The 23,325-nt window shown below is 44.1% G+C and overlaps 1 protein-coding gene across 3 annotated transcripts in view; it reads left to right on the forward strand.

The window, feature by feature from the left end:
* Positions 1-17,336, forward strand: part of ESRP2 (epithelial splicing regulatory protein 2) — a 52,210-nt gene extending 34,874 nt beyond the window's left edge. For 2 of the 3 annotated variants that reach the window (XM_081200823.1, XM_081200822.1), the window contains exons 12-17: positions 2,668-2,889; positions 3,926-4,124; positions 7,413-7,632; positions 7,735-7,912; positions 11,729-11,840; positions 15,871-17,336. In XM_081200823.1, the coding sequence (XP_081056949.1) occupies positions 2,668-2,889; positions 3,926-4,124; positions 7,413-7,632; positions 7,735-7,912; positions 11,729-11,818 (909 nt within the window). In that variant the 3' untranslated portion in view covers positions 11,819-11,840; positions 15,871-17,336. The remainder of the gene's footprint in view (positions 1-2,667; positions 2,890-3,925; positions 4,125-7,412; positions 7,633-7,734; positions 7,913-11,728; positions 11,841-15,870) is intronic. The other variant, XM_081200824.1, reaches the window with a different exon arrangement.
* The last annotated feature ends 5,989 nt before the right edge of the window (positions 17,337-23,325 follow it).

The following is a 23,325-nucleotide window of genomic DNA, read 5'->3' on the forward strand; positions in this document are numbered from 1 at the left end:
AAGATCTACCTGCTTAGTTTTACTCCTATATCACTTACTTGCTCCCATCAGTGCTCACAGCTGAGGTTTCATAATGCTGGCTGCAAAGAGGCACCGTATTTTTCGCCCTATAGGACGCACCTTTTCCCCTCAAAAAATGAAGGGGAAATGTGTGTGCGTCCTATGGGGTGAATGCAGGCTTTTGCTGAAGCCTGGAGAGCGAGAGGGGTCAGTGCGCACTTTTGATTGATGGGGTCTGTGTGGAGAGGGTAACAACGTTCAGATTTTTGGGCATTGAATTACAAGAGGATCTGTCCTGGAGTGTCAACACAAGGGGGCTTGTGAAGAAGGCACAGCAGAGACTGTACTTTTTGAGAATTCTAAGGAAAAACCATCTTCCGCAGAAACTGCTGCTTGCCTTCTATCACTGTGCCATTGAGAGCGTGCTCACTTATGGCTTATGTGTGTGGTACGGAAGCTGTACTACCCGGGACAGGTTGGGGTTGTGCAGAGTTGTTAAGGCAGCAGAGAGCATTGTTGGCTGCCCACTCTCCACCTTAGAGCAGATTTATGCCACAAGGTGCCATAGGAAGGCACTGGACATAGTAAAAGATCCATCGCATCCTGGTCACTGTCTCTTCGAGCTCCTGCCGTCGGGACGGAGATACAGGACGATGAAGACAAGAACAAGCCGTCTTAAGAACAGCTTCTTCCCCAGAGCGATCTCGGCCCTGAATGGGAAGCCTGGACTTTGAAAGTCATCTAATCTTCCTTGCTGTTTTATACTGTATTGTTTTAATTAGTGTTTTTATAGTTGATTTGATTTTGTGTGGAGTGCCCTACCTGGGTGGATGGAGCAGCCAAGTAATTTCGTTGTCCCCGAGAGGGGGCAATGACAATAAAGATATTATTATTATTATTATTATTATTATTATTTATTATTATTTGCGCAGCTCTCCGCAAGCCGTGGGAGCCCGGCGCTGGGCTCCCACGGCTTGCGGAGAGTTGCCTGCATGCCGAAGCCTGGGCGCGCTGAGCTCAGCGTGCCCAGGCTTTGAGCTTCGCGCAGCTCTCCGCAAGCCGTATAAGAATAAGCATAAATAATAAGTGGCATATTTTGATCAACAAATCTCTGTGAAACAGAGTTTGTTGCAAGTGAAAGCGCGCCTTCCTAGCATTTCTGTTTCACTGTGCCTTATCAGAACAGTTGCAGCTGGATTTTAAAGTTCAGTATCCATTCCTCAATTTATGACATATTGAGTCCTGCTTAAGTCACACTCTGGACCACAGCTGAACAACTGCTGGCCCAGTTTGGATTATCATATTCAGTTTTAATTAGCCTTTTACCTGTGCATGCATCCTCTTTGATCCTCCCTTTGTAGCCCGAACAGTCAAACCAGGAAGTCTCTAATTAACCATAGTTTCCCATTTCAACTGAACTGGAAAACTATAATTACCACATCTGAAACAAGACAGGACATTAAAACACAGTTGGAAGCTGGTTGGCTATGATTTCTTGTTCTGAAGTTGGTGGTTTGTATCTTGCCTGTTTGGCAAAACTAGAAAACAATTACCGTATTTTTCGCTCTATAACACGCACCCGACCATAACACACACGTAGTTTTTAGAGGAGGAAAATCCATAGGCATTCCACCTGTAGGCATTCCCTCCATAACACGCACAGACATTTCCCCTTACTTTTTAGGAGGAAAAAAGTGAGTGTTATGGTGCAAAAAATACGATACTTCCTAGTTCAATTTCCTTGCCTCATTGAAGGAGAAAATAGCTTTTTGTTCATTTATGCAAAAACCTACTTGGCTATTCTTGTCCAAATGTGGCTACTGTGTTTCCTAAAATGTGAACTTCTAGTCTTGTGCGTTGGGTTAGTTTGCAGTCCGGAGCTGCTCTGTATGATGCTTTTGCCCTTCTGAGTTCTTGGTTTTATTTTAACTTTGGTTTGTAGTGCATCACCTGCCAAGGGTTCAGGGTGGGAAACAGCAGTTTCATATGAGTGAGAAGATAGGAGGAGACCTTTTGGATAAGGCCAAAGGTCTTTTGAATCCAGCTTTCTGGTCTTGCAAGTAGGACTTGAGCGCCACAGCACTTTCCCCTCCTGTAGTTTCCAGAAACTGCATTCAGAAGCACACTGCTTGTGGCAGTGGAGGGTGGAACACAGCCATCAGGGTTAGGGGTTTAAAAAAAAAGATTTATTGTAATTTTACACATAACAAAAAAATAAAATCAGCAATCTATGCATAAGCAAAAACCAATTGCCTAAGTTGTAAAGCCTTGTTAGGGAAAGCTGGTACCTTCTTGAATAAATATTATTTTCCAATGAATAAATAAATCCCACAAACAGACAACAAAATCCAATCTGCAGCAAGAGGAGAAAACTGTAACACATATAAGACACGCATCCTCTAGATCTACCGTACTGAATAAAACTTACCCAGTTTTTCATAAATAAATATTTGTTGTTGCTTACTCCTTGAATGAGCAATTCGGCCCATGGCAGCATATTCCAAGAATTTTGCATGCCAATCTGTTACATGCGTTATAGAGGGTTAGTATCATTCAGCATTCAGTTTCGTCTATGGCTGCCTTCTGGCTATGCCTCCCATCTTGGAAAACGTCCCTTTTACTCAGCCCTGCTTGCTTCTGTTTCCACCCCTGATTCTTTGTCAACAGGTCCTCAACAGGTACATGTCGACGCCTCTCATCCCCACCCTCCCCACACCTATCATCCCCGTGATGCCACCTCCGTACACCATCGCTGCTGGCAGCGTGCGAGACTGTGTGCGGCTCAGAGGCCTGCCTTACACGGCTGGGATCGATGACATCCTGGAGTTCATGGGAGACGCTACTGCAGACATCAAGCCACACGGAGTCCACATGGTCCTGAACCAGCAGGTATGGGAATTCAAGATGGTTTCCCTAGCGTTTCAGTTAGAATCATAGAATCATAGAGTTGGAATAGACCACAAGGGCCATCGAGTCCAACCCCCTGCCAAGCAGGAAACACCATCAGAGCACTCCTGACATATGGTTGTCAAGCCTCTGCTTAAAGACCTTCAAAGAAGGAGACTCCACCACACTCCTTGGCAGCAAATTCCAGTGTTGAACAGCTCTTACTGTCAGGAAGTTCTTCCTAATGTTTAGGTGGAATCTTCTTTCTTGTAGTTTGGATCCATTGCTCCGTGTCCGCTTCTCTGGAGCAGCAGAAAACAACCTTTCTCCCTCCTCTATGTGACATCCTTTTATATATTTGAACATGGCTATCATATCACCCCTTAACCTCCTCTTCTCCAGGCTAAACATGCCCAGCTCCCTTAGCCGTTCCTCATAAGGCATCGTTTCCAGGCCTTTGACCATTTTGGTTGCCCTCCTCTGGACACGTTCCAGTTTGTCAGTGTCCTTCTTGAACTGTGGTGCCCAGAACTGGACACAGTACTCCAGGTGAGGTCTGACCAGAGCAGAATACAGTGGCACTATTACTTCCCTTGATCTAGATGCTATACTCCTATTGATGCAGCCCAGAAAAGTTAGAAGCAACGGGTGGAGAAACTGAATTTGGCCATTGGAGAAACAGCCCAAGAGCTCCCAACTTCTTCATTGATGTAATGTCCAGAGAAGGCCCAATCAATCAAGCTGGGATATGAACTGCCCAGAGAAGAATCCTCCTGTGGGGGGGGAATCACATGATCCCAGAGAACCAATCGTGTGTCTTGCCTTTTAACATCTCTTTAAATATTGATGCTTTCAATATTTTAGACATGTAAATTGTGCAGCAATCAACGGAATAATTCCTTTAAGAATTAAAAATAAAGCTCTGCTTGAAAAGAATAATATGCTAAAATTACTGATGGGACCAGTGACTACAAAAGTGGGGAGAATGCCCTGTTTGACTTCTCTTCCATCCCCTTGCCTGGTTTCTTCTGTCTTCCAGGGCCGTCCCTCTGGCGATGCTTTTATCCAGATGAAATCTTCTGACCGGGCTTTCCTGGTGGCCCAGAAGTGCCACAAGAAGATGATGAAGGACCGTTACGTGGAAGTGTTCCAGTGTTCAGGAGAGGAGATGAATTTTGTTTTAATGGGTGGCACTTTAAATCGTAGTGGCTTGTCTCCGCCACCATGTAAGTTACCATGTAAGTCTCCCAAGTTCTTCTGCTCTCTTCTGTGCTGCTAACGGGGGACGCTCTGGTAGGTGCTGATGGCGCTGTGGTGGGGGTCTTGCCCTCTCTGTCTTGGGTTGAGTTGCAGTCTGTAATCACTCCTCCGTGGATAGGCTGGGATTGGAAGCTGGGCCCCAAATCAGATGTGATTCTGAAGCTGTTAGGGCTGTCGACCGCTTCAATAATTTTAGCTGATTGATCACCTGCCTTTTAACTATACTTTTGATTCATTTATCTTAACGAATTGAGTATGTGTATCAGCAACCTCTCAATGTAGGTGCCTTTTTTGAAGAAGTCAAGGGTAACTTATTTATTATTATTTTTAGGGGGGGGAGACTGTCACTCATTGCTAGAAGGGAAGGATATCTGTAATAAACTTTCATAGCCCTAATATAAGCATACCCAGGGCATGGTCTTGAGGGCACATGACAGAGCAAATTTGCTTATCCTCCATGAATTTGTCCTACCCTCTTTTAATCCTCATGAACCCTTATCCTGAGTTTCATTTATTTTGCATGTTTGTTTGTAAGATTTGTTACCTGCCTTTCACCATAAGGTCCTAAGGCGGGTCACAACAATATAATCCTACAATTAAAAACAAGTACTGTAAAGCCATTTTTAAAAAATAAATCATAAAATGCTTAACAATTCTAAACAAAAGCAGCACAACATAGGTTAAATAAAACAAAAGAAGTGCCCCCCACCCCAAAAAATAAACATGTCAAAAGCTGTGGCAACAAGGTGCAGCTTCAGCATAGAATCATGCAGCCATAGAATTGTAGAGTTGGGGGTCCCAAGGGTCATCTAGTCCACCCCCCAGCAATGCAGGAATGACAGCTGAAGCCTCCCTGACAGATGGGAATACAGTGGAAGCTGAGTCATGATAGTGTGTAGGTGCATCTTTGTGGAGAGTGATTTCCACAATTTGGGGTTACCACCATTCCCCACGCTTCAGATGATGGTGGTGGAATTAAGAAGAGAGCCCCCATCCCAAGCCAATCTTAACACCAAATAACGTCTGTAGGAAGTTCAATAATGGAAGAAAGGAAAGACAGAAATGTAATAAAAATTAACGCTTGCCAGTTAAAACTGGCCTGAACTATTCTAACCAGCTAACAGTGCAATGTACATTTATTAGAAAGTTAAGTCCTGATAAGTTCAGTCGGACTTACTCCCAGGAAAGTCTACATAGGATTGCAGCCAGTGGAACATACTTTTAAGTAACTATGCTTAGTTTCATTGTGTAGTGTTAGATGAAGGGTTGCATTGGTTTCCTGCAGCCCTGTATTTTAAAATATTTGGGGGGTATTGGTAGCTAGAGATGCCCCCAAATTATTATGTGCTTTGCTTTCATTGGGGGACTGTGTTAACCTCATTACCCCAAAAAATCTCTGCAATAAATTTCACCTTTAGCAGAGCTTGCTTGGCAATTACATTTTTTGTGCTTTTCTTTTTTTAATTGAAGCAATTTGCTCTGCAGCTGCCAATGAGATTAATCTCCTCCTGCCTCTTTGCAGTAGGGAGGTGCTGGTCTTCAGGGACACAGCTTGTTGTTGAAGACAGAGCATCTGTTGGGACAAGGGTTCTGATGGACCAAAACTGAGTGATGAAACAATGCATTTTCACGGTCTTAAAACACTTTATAAACAGTGTGGCTGGATTTATTGCACACCAAAGCAATGATATCTGCAGCTTGGCATTTGGGTTTTGTTTTGTTGAAGGACAATAAAAGGGTGGCTTAAGAGCCAGAACTTGAAAGTGTGGGTAGGTGACTTCCACATTTTGCTAGACAGCTCATGGCTTAAAATGTAGTTGAGAGAAGGATTGTGAAAAAATATAGACCAGTTGTTTCCAGGGCTAAAAGCAACTATTGCTGTTTTGATGCCACAGTGACTGTTGAGCTTATGCTGCCAAGCCTACCAATCTAAGTTGCTTTTTAGAGACAGGAAGAAAAACAACAGCCAGAAAATAAAGCCCCAAGAGGACACATCAAGCTTTCCAATAAAGTAGAATATGCAATGAGGGTCCATTTATAATAAGCACAACATACAATAAGGCCTACAAATGCATAAATATTCTTGTAACATACTGCAATGAACGCACACATCCATGAACTACTTTCAGTAAAGTAACTCAGCAATACATTTGCTGGCTTTTAACACATATTAGAAGAAATGGTCACTCATGTGACCTGGGCCTAGTCAGTGGGTTAGATCTTGACCTTCCCAAAGCCCAATGGGCAATTTTAACTGGTGGGCTGAGTCATCTGTCACCTGTTCCTTTTCCTGGGTGGCTTGAAACAAACCATGCATGTCAAAGGCATGGGGATTTTCAGGTGCTGCTGATCTATAGTAAAATCAGCTTTTGGGAGGGAGGCACATGTCACGTATGACATCAAGGACATGGCTTGGGGGAAATGGCCAAAATAAGCCTGTGGGACTGAGGATCCCCACCACTGACTTAAAACAATGAGAACCAGAAACTTGCCTTGCTACTCCCGAGAAAGGACAAAAACCCCGCGAAACTCATTGATGAGGATTCTGAACATATGACCATGCACTGCCCATCACATAAAGCTTTTGCTCACCAGTTTCACCTTTCGAAGTGTGAACTTGTACTCCACATTTGCACTTCAGTCATGTGGTTTGTTTGTATATATCATTTTCCACAGATCTGTACTCAAAGTGGTTTACAAAAAAAAAGTCAAAATACAACACCATGATAAACATAATGTGTAATTAAATGTATAATATCACAATATCCCTAACTGTTCAACAAGTAACAGTTCACTTAAAATATAAAAGGAAATGTACCCCGACATAAAGTTTACCAGCACACCAATTAATTTCCCATAGTTGCCCAAAACTTTATTACATTCATGTGGCAGACACAGTTCTCCCCCTCCCCACTTTATCCTGACAACAACTCTGTGCAGTATGGTTAGGCTGAGAGGGAGTGACTGGCCCAAGATCACCTGTGTGTGGAGATTTGAACCAGGGTCTCCCAGGTTCCTTGTCCACCATTCTAGCCCCTAATGCCATGGCAGTAGTAACTAGCAAGTAATGGCAGCCACTAGTAGCAATGATGGTAGTAACTAGCAACCTACCCCTCAATTTTATACCTACTCAAAAGGCTGGAACTCCACTTGGAAGTTTTCCCGCCAGCAGCTCCTGGGACAGAGGGCCGGGGCCTCACCTGTCCAATGGATTCTGTCTTTGCTAACTTGCTTTTGGGGTTTTGTTTTGTGATCTTTATCCACAGGTCTTTCTCCTCCAGCCTATGCCTTCCAGACAGCTGCCGCCGTGATCCCAACAGAAGCGGCATTATATCAGTCGCAAGCGCTCTTGCCTCAAACCAGGTCCCAGCAGGCTTCGGCTGCTGTTGCCGCTGCTGCTGCTGCTGCCGCCGCTAGTCCAGCTGTTACCTACTACCCAACTCAGGCTGCTCAACTTTATATGAACTACACAGCTTACTATCCCAGGTACTATCCTGTTTGGGCTGGTAACTTTTCCAGGTAGGGTGAACTTTTTGCACCTGCATGTGTGAAACAGCCCTTGGACCTACCATTTTCCTATCTTTCCAGCCCACCAGTGTCCCCGACCACAGTAGGGTACATCACAGCACCCCAAGCAGCAGTTGCAGCCGCTGCCTCAGCAACGCACACTCCAATGCTGCCTCAGCCTGGTGCCCTTGTCCGGATGCAGGGATTGCCCTATAATGCAGGAATGAAGGAAATCCTCAGTTTCTTCCAGGGATATCAGGTTAGTCTTGGGTTTCTACCTTTGCTTCACCCTCTGTGTCACCAGGTAGCCTCTCAGCTGAGAGCTGCAGCTGGAACTTCTTGCATCATGCAGTTTCTGCATTTAATCAAGCGGATCCTGCGGCAAAACGTTGCAGTGCGGATCGCTCCTGTTCTGGTTTGGTGAAGGCTAATGGGAAGGAAGTCAAAGCAGGGCCACTGAGAAGGAAGAATCTTCATGCCTGGGACAATCCCAACATTTGCAGAATTTAAGTTACAAAATTTGTTTTAAATGAAGAAGGGACCCCTAAGGGTGCAAAGACAAACAAACCACCAACCAACAAAAATAGCACAAGGGCTTAGTATCCTGGTAACCACAGAATGTTGGGTATCTGTTGGAAAAGAGGATTGGGAGTGAAATGCCTTGTTCTGGAGAAAATGGCCAGTTTGGAATCAGGAGTACTCCTTCTAGCTGGAAAGGATACACTTCAACATCTTCTTTTAGGTCCCACTTCTTTCCAGCAGTTGTTTCCTTTGCCAGTCATACATGTAAATGAAATGGTGTCCCATCAACCATTTAGGGCTAATTCCATCTTTATATTATCATCCAATTTGCATACATGAGAAGCCATTCTTCTAAAGGGGAAAAGATGATACAGACAAGGCTTGCAAGTGGACAGATCTTGCAGAGAGGAAAGATGAATGCCTTATAAGACAAAATTTGCCATTCAGTTTTCAAAACATTTGCATTAAATGGGGTGGGGGGGGGGACTAACAACAACCTTATGTTGAACTTATTGGGAACAGCTCTCTTTTCTTTTTAAGTCTAGGGATGGGGAACCATTTTCAAACCAAGGGCCATATTCCCTTCTGGGCAACCTTCTGGTGACTGCATGCCAGAGGCAAAAGTGGATAGAGCAAGAATGTGGTTTATTTTTAACCTTTGTTATGGTTGGCTAGTTTCTCCATACACTCAGCACAGCCCTCTATCCTCCAGGTATGCAAGAGGCATTGTCAGAGATCAAGGAAACATTCCGACCTGGGAGGATTTCCCACCCAGGCCTGAGATTTCCCACCCCTGTTTTATTCTATCCAGATGCTTTTGATCAATTCAAAGTTGCAGCTGTAAAAATGATAAAAAATGGGAATAATTTATTATTTTCAGTGTGCGTTATTTTCTGTTTTGTTTCCTCCAAACAACCATTCTTATGTGAGAATACTTGTGTGCTTTCATCATCCTTCTTTAGGTCCTCATTCTTGCCAAACAGGTGTTCTTACAAATTATAATCTTCCCCCAAATCTCCTTAAGCAGCCCTACCCTATTCAAGGGTCTCTCGAAAAATGAATTCCTCCTTATCTCATTCTGTAATCTATTTCTGAACTCGGCCTGCGCTGCTACACCTAATTGAATTATCTTCTCGCTGTTTGTCATGCTTAGAACTTAGTGCTGTATTTGGAGGCATTGCTGCCATTGGCCAGTGTGGATCAGTGTGAGAATGATTGATTGAATCGGGTTGGGATGCAGGGGAGGTTATTTAAAGGGTGTTGCCCTGACAGTTTGAAAGTGTGACATCTTGCATAGAAGCTAAATGACTCTAGATTACACTGTTCTGCATTTCTCAAGGGTGCTGTCTGGGCCCATTACAGTGTCACAGTTCTTACTGTGCAGCATGAGGCAGTTTGTAGCATGGTGCACATAGCTGAAACATAAATTCTGACTTCCCACTGCAGTAGTATTGAAGCTTGCTTCTGTAAGGCTGGTGGAAGGGTTATATTAAATCCTTGCAGCAAAATAGTATAGTGTCTGTTCTATTTATTCACCAGTGAAGAGTGACTGGCATTGCCCATGTATCTTTAGAAACAAAAAAAATGTGATTTTTAAATGGATAGTGCAGGTTGTAAATTTGGACCCATCACACCAAAAATTGGGGTGAAGTCACACCAAGGTCACATTTTGGTCTGCCATTGTGATTCAAAATGGTGGCTGGCATCCAAATGCTAAAAAGACTGCCACCCCACCTGGGAACCCTCATGTCAAGTTCGGCAATGGTATAATGAGAAGAGCTGAACCCATGCAAAAAAAAAAAAAGAATAGATGAAATCATGGCTGAGTCGCATTTTGGTCCACCATCTTGTTTCAAAATGACACCTGGTGAAGGTTTCTTCCCCATGTCTTCTCATGAATAAACAAGCGCTTAAAGACAGCTATCCACTTCCACATATGTGTGGATATTTTTCCAACCTATACTGAGCTTTAGTACTGCCTCACCTTCCCAGGAAGTAAAAGGGGTGTTATTGTGTCTGCCCCTGCAGCTTTCCAATAGGACATGATGACCAGATATCACTGAGAAGCAGAAAGATTGAGTGGGGCAGTGACACAAAGTGATGGCAAAATGCCAGAGGCATATGCATTCTCTATCTCTGGTCCCCACTTAACAGGACAGGAGACCTCATTGTGGTGGACTTCCTTTTCTTTCAAATAGATGCTTGCACAAATATGTCTTCTCTGCTCTGGGTTTCTTTAGAAACCTAGCATCTTGCCTGACTTGTTCTTGATGCATTTCAGAAACATCTCCTAGTTTATGGTTTTGTCTATATGATTGAGGGCATGGAGGAGTGGAGAACCTCTTCTGTATGTTGTTCTTTCTTTGGGTGTGAAACTTGCAGCTTTGGAAAAATGAACTTTTTTGGGGGGGAGCGTCTAGTTCTTACAATTCTAGAACTGTGTTTCCCAATTTGCTTCCAAAACCGCTCTGAGATTTGATGTCCAATATTTGTGAACCATTCACAAGTTGTATTTTGAAATCAACCTTTTGTCATCCAATTAAATTTTATTTTGGTGTTTGCTTTCATCACCCTTATAATATTTAACAGTTGGTGCTTGGCAGTGTTTGACAGATGACACGGGGTTGCATTTTAACACTAGGCCATTAATGAGTGTTCATAGTTTGCTAATACATCTGGCGTTAATTCCAGGGCTTGGTCTGACTGGTCAAGTTGCCCAAGTCAGAAACTAGCTCTGCTCTGTAGATCCATGGACTATTTTAAAAATGTTTTTAACCTGACTTAATTCAGTTTTTGTTTGTTTGTTTGTTTGTTTGTTTGTTTCTTATTTGTCACAATCCAAGAATACATTTTAGTTTTCCCAGGACACTCTGGGCTTGTAACATAGTATGCCTTGCTGTTGCTTAACCCAGCTTTATAGATTGGATCTCTGACAGTTGCAGCTTTTGTAAAGAGGCTTATGGGTGACTTTAAAAACATAAGTACTACCTGGAATGTGATCTAAAGGTGCCCAAGCATTAGCTAGACTTCTGATGGTGTCCTGTAGGTTGTGCCATGCTTTTGCTTACATAGATTCTGGCACCTCAGGTGGATGCCTCCAGGGCATGGGGACAAGGGGCTTTCCAAAGAAACAAAGGGCCTGAGAATGTACGCTGCTCTTTGGCATCCCCATTCAAAACATTGTGCTGGGGCAGACCCTTGCTTCTGAGATCCTGGAGACAGGCAGCCAACATAGCTTATTGGGTAAAATAGCACTTGCTTTGCATGCAGAAGGTCCCAGGTTCAATCCCTTCTCTCTTCAGTTGAAAGGCTCAGGTAGCAGGTGAAGGTTAAAACCCTTCTCTGCACGAAATACTGGAGCTGGAATAGAGTGGACGACACTGAGCTAGGTGGACCCAGTGCCTGACTTGTATCTTCCTCTGACAATTGTAGCCATGACTCCTCCCCACCCCTTCCCTAATGACATTTGCAAGTGCTGGTCTGTGTGGCTTGCTGGTAACAAGATGACCTGCCCCTTCTCTTGCTGACCTTATGTATCACACTTGTACTGTAGTATGCACCTGACGACTACAATGGCCTTATTCAGATCAACGACCAAGCAAGGAGTGTGTTACAAGCACCGAAAGACTGGGTTTGTTTGTAAGTGTTTGTAACCTCCAGTGAAGGTAAGCTCAGATTGGCAGAAGGTGGAGCCTTTTGGTGGTGATTGGAAAGAGGGCAAAATGATCGGCTGGGAGTGGTGGGAAATTGGTTTTTTCCTCCTTGCATCCTCCCTTCCTAGCTTGTGGTGGGGACTCTGCTCACTAACATTCCCTTGCTTCGGCGCCTGGCATGAATCAACTAACCTAATGGTGGCAATAATGCTGGAGACCTCCGGAGGAGAAAGGGAATGCTGGCGATTATGTCTGCTTGGCATTCTCTCTCCACTCCGTAAGGGTTCTCTTGTTTTTAGCTAACATGATCATATTGACTGCTTTCTGGCATATATGCATGTAACAGGATCTTTTTGCTGTTGGATGTAAGGCAATGAAGGCAAAACATTATCACTTGGGGCACTGAAGGACAAGTTTCAATGGTCATGACCAGTTCTTCCAATTTACCATGCTTTGTGGTTATATGTAGAGCAGGAGAAGGGGGCACCTGTGACCCTCCGGATGTTGCTAGACTCTGGCTCCCATCATCCAAGACCACTGGCTGTGTGAGCTGGGGCTGATGGGAGTTAAAGTCCAGCAACATATGGAGGGCAACAAGTTCCCCACCCCCTTGTCCGAAGCGTACAGCATTGATATCTCTTCCCTCTTCTACAATACTGAGACTGCATCATTCCAAGGGAATAAGGAAGCACCAAGTTCCTTTGATGATGCAGCCAATACTACAGCTGGCAGGTGTGAGGCCAATCCTCAGGGGAAGTGCTGGGTGCCTGGGAGGCAGCATTACTAGGTTGCATTATTGACAACTTTGCAAGGAAGATGCCAGCCCTTTGTTCTGAGAGCTCATTTTGAGAAAACACATACTGGTTTAAGTCTCCCTCCAATTTACACACGAACACACACACACTGAGCTAAGGGAACTCATATGAACGATGCATGTAACTGCAAAAACCCAACCCTGGGTATTTTCTTCATTTCCCCCCAATATGCTACCTGCCTGTGCACGGAGATAGATCTTTCACCACTGTATGGGGGAGTATTTTGTCATGAGAATCTCCAAAGCAGCATGTGAAGCACTAAAGCCCCAAGACAGTTTGACCTACCCCAGTGGGAAGCACACAGGAAATCTGTTGAGAAGGATTAACTTTACATATAGTTTGAGTTTCATTTGGTATCAATCGCCTCCAGAAAGACTGCGTTGCCTGAAACACCTGGGGATTTTTAATGCTGCAGATGTCATTTTATCACCTTATTGCTGAGGAGCACATCCTGCAGCCAACCATGTGCATTAAACCTCCTGTTCAGATCCTGCAGACATAATATGGCAACCAGTGTGGGTTGTGGCCGCTGCTAAATGTGGGGGTTCTGGGACTGGATAACACACATGTATCAGATTTCATTCTCCAGTAACATCAAGCAACCACTTGTGTGGACAAACCCATATTTTGCTAATGTATTGTTCAAACTCGTAGGTATGTGTCAAATCTCAACTGTAGGCATTTGTTTGCTTGTTTTAAGTTGACCTTGTGGAGTGTGTGTGTGTGTGAGTGTGTGTGCATGTGCTAAAGAAAGATGTGATGTCCAAGCCAGAACATCAGGCTAGTGTTAATTGACATATCTGAGCACCATCATTGTAGGACTATATCCATCTTTTTTCTTTTTCTCCACTCCAATTTAATGGTGGTCTACCTTCAGTGGTTCCTTTCCACACTGACTAATTTTGTCAAGTAAGCTGTACACATTTTAGGATATGTGTTCAGGGGAGCATGTGGCTCTCCAGATGTATGTAGCTGGATTGTAGCTCTTATCATCCCTGGCTGTGATTCATGCTAGCTGGGGATAATGGGAGTTGTTGTCCAGCACCACCTGAAGTCCCCCACCCCTGTTGCAGAGCCCTGAGGCGTGTTTTAGAATGCACAGATAGCCCACAAAGACAGAAAGTAGGCCTATTCTGAAGCAAGTCATCTACATCTGCATATGGCAAGGGAAAGCTCAGTAATGTGGCCAGGATGCTTTTCAGGGAAATGTGTTATAACCAACCTTCCCATTAAGTAACTCTTAGAAAGCTTCAATATATGTACACACACACACACACACACACACACACACACACACACACACACACACACCAGGGTTCCCTGGAACATACTTTGAAAATCTCTACAACCATGTCCTAGCCCTTTGCTTTAGGACACTGTGGTTGTATTCAATTAAGCCCTAACACAGAGCAAATTAGAGTATTACTGTAACCTATTGTAGTTAGACATGCTCATTAGTTTCATTGAATCTACTCTGAGTATGACTACTGTTGAATACCACCTGGGGATTTCAATCCAAGTTCAGTCTTGGTCATTGAAAAGACTGCTAACTCTGCCTTATATGGGACTGTAGCCAATTAGAATATGGGTGTAACTCAAACTAATGGGTAGGAGCAACTACTCATTAGACATGGGGCTTTCTCCCTCCCCCTCCCCCTCCCAGCTTCAGGTTCTGCCTTCTCTGGACTAGGAAGGGTCTGTGTTTCATGGCTAAGGATTGTGTGGTGCTTTGTACATGAGACCTCTTGCAGGAGTTATCTGCCCTGACAGTGGGTTCAAAGGAAAGCCTTTCTCCAGGAGAGATGGTGGGATGGTTCCTTCCTAGCACCCCAGGTCCCCCCCCCCCGTTTTTGTGTGCATAATAGTTATTTCTCGTGAGGTATTATCTCTTGACACCTGGCACATTCATGTGTGTCTGCCCATGCACATTTTAATCTTTTACTGATCATCTTAGTTTCACATAAGGAAGGTCAGGAAAGCCACTAATCCAGACTGCACATAGTGAAAATATGGAATTCATTGCCACTGGATGCAGTGATGGCCACCAACTTGGATGGCTTTAAAAGAGGATTAGCCACATTCATGCAGGATAAGGCACTGTTCTGCCTCCACTGTCAGAGGCATCGTGCCTCTGAATACCAGTTACAGGGAACCACAAGTGTGCCAGAGTGCTGTTGAGCTCATGTCCAGCTTGCAGTTGTCCCATGGACATCTGTGAGGACAGGGTGTTGGACTAGATGAGCCACTGGCCTGATCCAGCAGACACTTCTTAAGTTCTCAGATATGGGATTGGGAAAGTTTTCTGCCCTGAAAAGCAGAGGCCTACTACCAGTGGGGACTGAATTATCCCAAACTGGAAAGGATTTACTGCCCTTCATAAGCATAACATCAGGTTGATCTCTAGCTGTTTTTCAGCTGCAACCAGCATGGCTTATGGTCAGGGATGATGGAGCTGTAGCCCAGCAGCAGCTGGAGAGCCACAGGCTCACAATCCCTGGACAAGGCAGTCTGACGTAGTGTAAATCATATTGGGGAAGGGCTGTAACTCAGCAGCAGAGCATCTGCTCTGCATACAGAAGGTCCCAGGTTCCACTCCCAACATTTCCAGGTAGAGCTGTGAAAGACCTTGCCCTGAAATCCTGGGGGATGGCTTCCAGGCATTGTAGATGATACAAAATGGTCTGACTCGGTATAAGGCAGCTTCCTAGGTTTCTCTGTTCTGTTCTTGAGAATAGCATCAGTACAGTCACCCGTTTCCCATTGACTGCTCTCCTCCTCTTCCCCAATGGAGTCCAGTCACAATTGCCAAGATGCCAGTGTGGTGTAGTGGTTAAGAGCGGTAGACTCGTAATCTGGTGAACCAGGTTCGCGTCTCTGCTCCTCCACATGTAGCTGCTGGGTGACCTTGGGCTAGTCACACATCTTTGTGAGGTGAGTGGGGCTGAGAGACTTCAGAGTGTTTGTTGTGGGGGAGGAAGGGAAAGGAGAATGTTAGCTGCTTTGAGACTCCTTCGGGTAGTGATAAAGTGGGATATCAAATCCAAGCTCTTCTTCTATAATCCCCAAGAGCGGTGACAACTGCTTTCAGTGAGGGTTGGGGTTGCAAGGTGCTGTGTTGGAGCTTGGCTCTCCAGGTGTGGTCCTTCTCTCCTCCTCCTCCTCCTCCTCCCCTCGATCTCTCAGGGTCCAAGCCTTCCCGCTCTGACCCTTCTGCTCCATCCTTGCAGCTCCATGGAGACTCCATCCTCCTGCTTTACAACTTCAGTGGTCAGCCCAGCGGAGAAGCCCTGGTCACTTTCCCCAGCCTGGACTCGGCAAAGAAAGCCGTGGCCGAGAGAAGTGGATGCCACTTGGGAAGACACTGTGTGGAACTCTGCCTGATCTAACTGAGGCTGGACCTTCTGTGGGGTGGGCAGGAGTGAGGACAATCCCTGCTCAAAATTCACCCCTTTCTTTAAGAACATCGTCTTCCCTCACTCAAAAGTGCCTTCTCCTCCTGATGTGCCTGGGAAACAATCCTCGCAAGTGTCTTCAACTGAGTGGGACAGAAATACACCTCCCTCCCTCCCCCCAAAAAATAGTGCTAGGATGTTTGATTTCAGCAGCGTTGCCATGAAAATCCCCCACCCCCCACTTAATTTGGAGATAAATCTGTAGCACTTCACCAGTTGTAACCACAACAGATGTATTTTTAATTTAACTTTATTTCTGTGTATCAGTTTGGAGAGGAAACCGAAGCCTGTAGAATTCTTCAAATTTTCATTTCATTTTGAATCCAAAATTGCCAAAAGTTTTGTTGTTGTTGCTGTTGTTGGCGGCAGGGAGGGGTGGGGGTTGCCCTTGCCTTGAAAGTTGGCTAGTGGAAGCCTGTTTTCCTGAAATGTGGCTGGGCAAAAAACAACTTCTTTGTTTGAATGTTTATATTGTTTCCTTTACTCCACTAGAGAATAACTTGGAAAGCTGCATCCAAATGAAATTGCAGAAAAAGCTTTTTAGTTTCTTTTTTTAAAAAATAAAAATGAAATGTATCATTTTGTTGGGTATGACACAAGTAAGTAAATGAAATAAAGCCATATCTGTCTCCTAACATTCAAGCTGCCAACCTGTAAACCAAACGAAGAAAGATCCAGAACTTCAAAGAATTTCAGTAGGACAAGAATGGCACATAAACATTGAGGACTAGTAAATTATATTTTGTTTTATTTAAGCATCATAGCTCTCAGATATTGTATAAAGCATATTTTGCTTTAGTTTATGTGCATGCCATTTGTTTACAACATTATTCTTTATTTGTATATTATGAAGCAACCAGAGAAGTTGAAATCTCACCCTAATTAGTGCATGACTCTTTTTTTATGTGAGTATGTATATATGTGTTCAAAGAATATAGTTTTATGTTGCGTAGCGTGTGCTGAAACATCTACTGTAGAAGCACTAAATGATTTTGTTTTTACCGTGCCTTGATCCAGGACTTTTCTCAAAATGTGCAATAACAGCAGAAGAAACCCATTTTTGCAAGAGGCTCTTAGGTACCTGAGTATGCAGTCTAGTCTCACTTTCTTTTTGCTAAGAGCATACGACTTGGAGTAGTACTTAAAGGAGAGAATCAGCCTCTCCCTCCCATGTCAAATGATGGTGTATGCTTCTTTATATAATAAACAAATAAAAAGATGCTTGCAGGAAAAAACAACAACCCTGGCCTTCTTGAACTTTCTCTAGATTGATGTTAACCTTGGATTGGAAACCTGCAGAGATGTCACACTGAAAAGGTTCTGCAAGTTTCCTTCACCATACAGTCAACAACAATTTGCATATCGTTTTTAAAAGACACAAATAAGTTAGTGTGAATTGGGTGGTTCTTATTTCCAATAACCTTTCTGTTATGAACTTGCCTTCCGCTCTCTATTTTATATTTGATACAGATATGAAGCAATTAAATGTTTAGCAGGTGTTTTCAGCTTCACTCTCCTGGGTCTGTGCATGCTTGTCTCAACTTGTCTTTGGGCAGTTAGAATCATAGAACTGTAGGGTTGGAAGGGGTCCAACGTGTCATCTAGTTGAACCCCCCTACAATGCATGTGTCTACCTCACTGGATTCCTCAACCTTTGATTGGCCTTTCAGTGCAAATCTTCTCTGCTCAAAAGCATTCTGGGTAAGGTGATGTGAAAGTTCTGTCTGTGGCAGGAATGGAGAACTTGTGGCATTCCGGCGGTTGCTAGATGCCAGCTCCCATCAGGGCCAGCCTCACGGCCAATAACCAGGGTTGATGGGATCTGTAGTTCAAAACATCACCATGTTGGGGAAAGCCACTTTCAAGTGCTGTGAAGCTCTCGGTCTGTTTCAGCAAACACAGCTGCTTCTCTGGAAAATTGAAAAAGCTGGTTTCCTGGTGGCACTGTTCCACAGTAACCACAGCAGATGTTGCTGCACTACAACTCCCATCATCCCTGAGCATTGCCTATGTGGGCTGGGGTGATGGGAGTTGTGGTCCAGCAATATCAACAAGGCTGCAGGTTCCCCAGTAGGCAGCCCTAAGAAATGTGCCACAAACCCATCCTACCAGTAGGTGTCCCCTTTACACTGAATTTGACAGAGCAAGGACCAAAATCTGATGCAGACGCTATGGCCTTCTAGTAAGAATTACTTGCACTAATGATAACACAGTAATGACCTTCCAAAAATATATGCTCAGTTGTTCACTCTGCTTGGTCCTCATTTTAGTCATAGGTGCAGGAACGCACTATCTTTCTGAGAAATGCTGTTGCATTAAATTGGAGCTTAAATTTCTTTCTAGTGCATTTGGAAAATATGTGTTTTCACACAAGATGGCCACTTCTTACATTGCCTCCAAAAAGGATGGCTAAAATGTTCATAGGCAAATGTGTTTACATACATGGAACTTTAGAAGCAATGTACATTAATTCCAGTTGAACTAGTGCTCACTGTTGTAAGGTGTAAGGCTCTGTGGCCAGCTGAGCTCTGTGCCTGCTCAGTCTGCTGTTAAGGAGCTCACTGTTAATGGGCAGCTTCAACTCTGCTTCCACCCTCTTGAACCTGAACTGGGACTAGACAGTCCTTCAAGAACAGATGAAATTAAATTAGAGGACTCTCTTCTGCAATGGAGGACACATGGCCATCCTATCACAGACACACTTTTTCTCAGGTTTATCTTTGGAAACATTAATTTGCCTGTGACCTCATGTTATATGCAAAAGGTCGGGTTTATGCATGCTTTTTTAAGAAAGCCATGTGAAATCGGTTCCTATTTTAAAAGCTAATTGTCTTAAAATAGAGAGGGGGTTTTCTTTTCTTTTAATGTTTTGCAGAAGAGGATGTTAGGGGGCAATCAACTTGGACTTAAACACTTTCCATGAGAATAGCACATTACTCACTCCTGCAACTCTTAACTGTCAGCCAACTGTTGCACCTTAAGCCATGCAGAGATTCTCAAGCTTTCTTCATCGAGGGAACTCATTCCACATTGTCTTCTCTGCTGAGGAATCCTTAGTGGATTGCAGAGGATTCTGGGCTATGGCAGCTTTGGTCACGCCGGACACAGAACTGAATGGAGTGCCCTCAAATGTTCTCACTGCATTTATTCAGCCACACCTGGCCATCTAAGTGACTTCAAATGAGTCAAACTTGATTAGGTGTCTACTAAGTCTGCTTTGTTGGATCTGTTTTTCTTGCAATGCTAGAATCCAGACTTTATTCTAGCCAGTGTAAAGAGCAAGCTATAATTACACTGTGGGGCTGTTTCAGTTGTGACCACCATCAAAAGGAACAGAATCAAGTTCTTACAGGATATCTGATTTAACTCCACATGCAAATATGCTTGCTCTCCGAGCAGATTTGCAGAATTTCACCCAGTAAATAAATCCCCCTTAAAACCTGGCCCTGCCTCATCACTCTAATTACTGTGAGTCTATCGGGTCAATGGACACAATGTACTGGGGGGGGATATTTCTTGCCTTTTTGCAAGTTCCCAAGCATTTTATATTATTATGGGTACCATTTGTCCTAATGTACGATACAGAAAGCAGCTTGCTGAATGCTTGGAAATATATAAATGAAGCCTCTTGTTACATCCTTGAAATAGTAATTTAATGGATGCTGCTGGCAGGAGGGCAGGGGAAGAGGCAGGTCTGAGAGGTGTCAAGGGAGACTGTGGCAAACGAAAACAGCTTTGGCCAGCTTTTAATAGCTCTTCTATGAAGCTGAAGGCGAGGCCAGCACCTGGGAGGAAGGTGGGTAGAAGGAGGCAGGGCCTGCGTGATACCTCTGCATTGCCCTGGAAGGGGGGGGGGGAAACTGTCCCACATTTGATTCCAGATCATGTAATATGGGGGGAGGGATGTTTTGGGTTTGCGTTGGTGTGTTGGTGTGTTTTGCAGTACACAGAATTCCTGCAAAGCAGGGATCTTTCACTCAGGATAATCTGTTGGGTAAGGCAGCGCTTTCTCTTTCTGCAATCTCCCCCTTTTCTGTTTTCTCTTCTCGTGAAACATAAAAAAACCAATCACCCCTGCTTAATTGGTATGCACACTTTTGTAGTTACTCATGCGCAACATTCAATGAGTCAGCATGACTAGTGATTAGAGGGCAATGGAAGCTGAATTTCAGCAACATCAGGAGGGCCACTAGCTACTAATCTATAAGTATATTTATTGTTGCACACAACCCAATCTCTGAGCAGTGAGAGGCTCCATATCTCTTTTCCAGGGTTGTTTCCTTGGAATGAAGGTCAAAAGAGACTGTGGTGTCTTTATATGTGGTTTCATTTGCACATGTACAACCTGAACATAGGACAGAGGAACTCAGAGCACTAACACTCCAGAAGATTTTTGCTTCTCCATTAGGTTTCTAGGGAAGCCCCAAGTCACATATTGGGGTCCAACACACCAGTTGTGTCCCCAGCTTCCAGAATCCCCCCCAAACACTCTCACACACAGCCTCCCTTGTTCTATTGCTCTCCCTCCTGGGATGGCATTGCATTCAGCCATGTGAGGTGGAAAAGAGCCACCCATTTGTCTCTGTAGCAGCAGGGCAATCTCTTTGGACATGTAAATGGCCAGCTAAGAGCATTATCTTACAGATAATCTTACAGAAACTGGTCTGACTGGTGCAACAGCTTCTTCTTCTACATTCTAAACACTCAATATAACTCCCCCTCAGTAACAGTGAGGCTGAGCAGAAAAATGTGGCTAGTAGGAGAAGGAAGGCAACAAAAGCCTTCAAACTTAGCTGGTCTCTTCCCCTCATATGAAATACTTTATTGTCACTTGTACAATTTGTATACAGTCAGATTACACAAGCACCCTCCACTCACCTCTTAGTATTAATTCCCCTCATTTACTGAGGCACACCCACCAAACCCAAGTCAGCTGCCCTGTTATCTTTTCATTCAGCAGCCTAACAGCCCACAGATAAAAGCTGTTCTTTACCCTGTTGGTGCAACTAATCATGCTTCTATATCTCCTGCCCGAGGGCAGGAGATCAAGAAAGTGCTGGCCAGGGTGTGAATCATCCCTCAGAATTTTCCTCACTCTCCTGAGGCAACGTTCTTCCGCGATGTCATCCAGTGGATTCACGGGACAGCCCATAATATCTTGTGTTGTATTCACCACCCTCTGTAGGCACTTCCTATCAGTTGGTGTCAAACCAGCGTACCACACCGTGATGCAGTATGAAAGGACACTTTCCATTGTGGACTGGTGGAAGGAGATCATCAAATGTTGATTGACATCATTCTTTCGCAATACTCTTAAGGAGATGGAGCCTCTGTTGGGCTTTCTTAACCACCTGGGTTGCACTGATTTTCCAAGTAAGGTCTTCACTGAGATAAACTCCTAGAAATTTAAAGGAAGAGATTCTCTCCACACAGCCCTCCCCAATGTACAGCGGGGCTAGTTCTCTCTTCCTCCAAAAGTCCAACACCATCTCCTTTGTCTTGATGATATTAAGGTGCAAGTTGTTCCCTAGGCATCATGTAGATATTTTTTGGACCTCCCCTCTATACGCTGATTCGTTTCCACCTGTTATTAAACCCATTATGGTAGTGTCATCTGCAAACTTAATAACTGCAGTAGATGGGTCAGATGACACACAATTGTGTGTGTGTGTGTGTGTGTGTGTGTGTGTGTGTGTGTGCCTCCTCCCAAGCAGCCTTACTCTGTTTTTCTTATTACTTATGATACTGGAGTAGCCAGATGACCTCCAGATGTTATTGAACTACAACTCCCATCATCCCCAATTATTGCCCATGCTGGCTGGGGATGATGGAAGTCCATCATCATCTGGAAGGCAGCATATTGGCTACTATCATGCTGTATACTACTCTTTGCCTGCTAAATAGGTCACAGTATCTTTCTGATTTAATAGCAGTGACGGGGCTGGATGGGAACGATGGTGTTCCCTGCACGGTATGTGCACAGCGGATGTCCCTGTCCAGGAAAGCAGGTGGTGAGAAGCCCAGTATTGACATGCCGCATCCTGATTTCCACTGTGATTCCATCAGCTAATTAATATTAGCACAGCTCACTTGAGCTTGAAAAGATGCCAAGTGGAACACAGCACAAAACTGGAAAAGCGAAACTGGCTCCACCAACTCAGAGGAACGCCAAAACAACTGCTTGCAGGATGTTCAAGCCATCAGCAACAGCAGGGGCTTAGGAACAGCCTTGCTGTTAAGTAACGCAGGCTGCTGAGACTGAATTCAAAGCAGCAAAAGGCCAGTTCGGTTGAATAGTGCAGGTATGCTCCATCCTGTTTTCTCATATCCTTCTGCTTATTAAAAGTTCATCTCCTGCTCAGATTAAGTTCTGGTGTACTGGCATCATCAAGGGAATGGCACCCATTTTTAAACCTTAGCTCACCCATCGACACACTGATGCTGCACTTCTGAGCACACTGTCACTGAATGTTACATGTGACTAACCATGCACACACAAGCTCAGCTATTGTGTACACATACTGTACACTGGCTGAATGCAAATACCTAACAGTTGAGCTGTATACCTGCACAGCTATTAACGAAAAGCATTCAACCAGTGATGAGTAAAGAGCCTAGGATGGTCCTATCTTAAAAGGGCTGAAAATTATAAAGTACTGAAAAATGCAGTGTGGATGAGCAGAAAGCCTAAGGCTAGTGTGTTTTTTTAAAAACCTGTGTGTGTAAACAGCAGAAGAGCACTGTGAGGCAACTGAAATGAGACCTTGCCTAGTGTAATAATAATATAGCACTGCAAATTCTCAAAGTGCACACACTGGTGTATAAAAGGATAACATTATTTGGAGAAAGGCAGCAGCAATTCACAGTTCCATGTTGTGCACAAACAAACCAAAAAGAAAACCTGACAGCTATTCCATTATGCTAACTGCAGTAAGCCTGAAAGGTAATCTGTATTGTGAGCTGCATGCAAGCCTTTATGGTTTTTATAATAGTGCAATAAAAAAAGCAGAGGAAAGAGATTTTAGATGTCATCACCACCATCAAGAGCCACCAAGAGGAAGAGAGCGAAGGAAGTGATGCAAATTCCAAGTTTCAGGACCTGCTGCACTTTGAGGAAAAGCGAGATGCAACTGAGAAAATAGTAAAATTCTAAGCAGCGGAACCTGTGCCTCCAACCCGAGATCCAAACACAACACCACCAGCAGGGAAACGCAAAAACATATGACAACA

Source organism: Podarcis bocagei (genome assembly GCF_964188305.1).
Source record: "Podarcis bocagei genome assembly, chromosome: 7".
Classification (NCBI taxonomy): domain Eukaryota; kingdom Metazoa; phylum Chordata; class Lepidosauria; order Squamata; family Lacertidae; genus Podarcis; species Podarcis bocagei.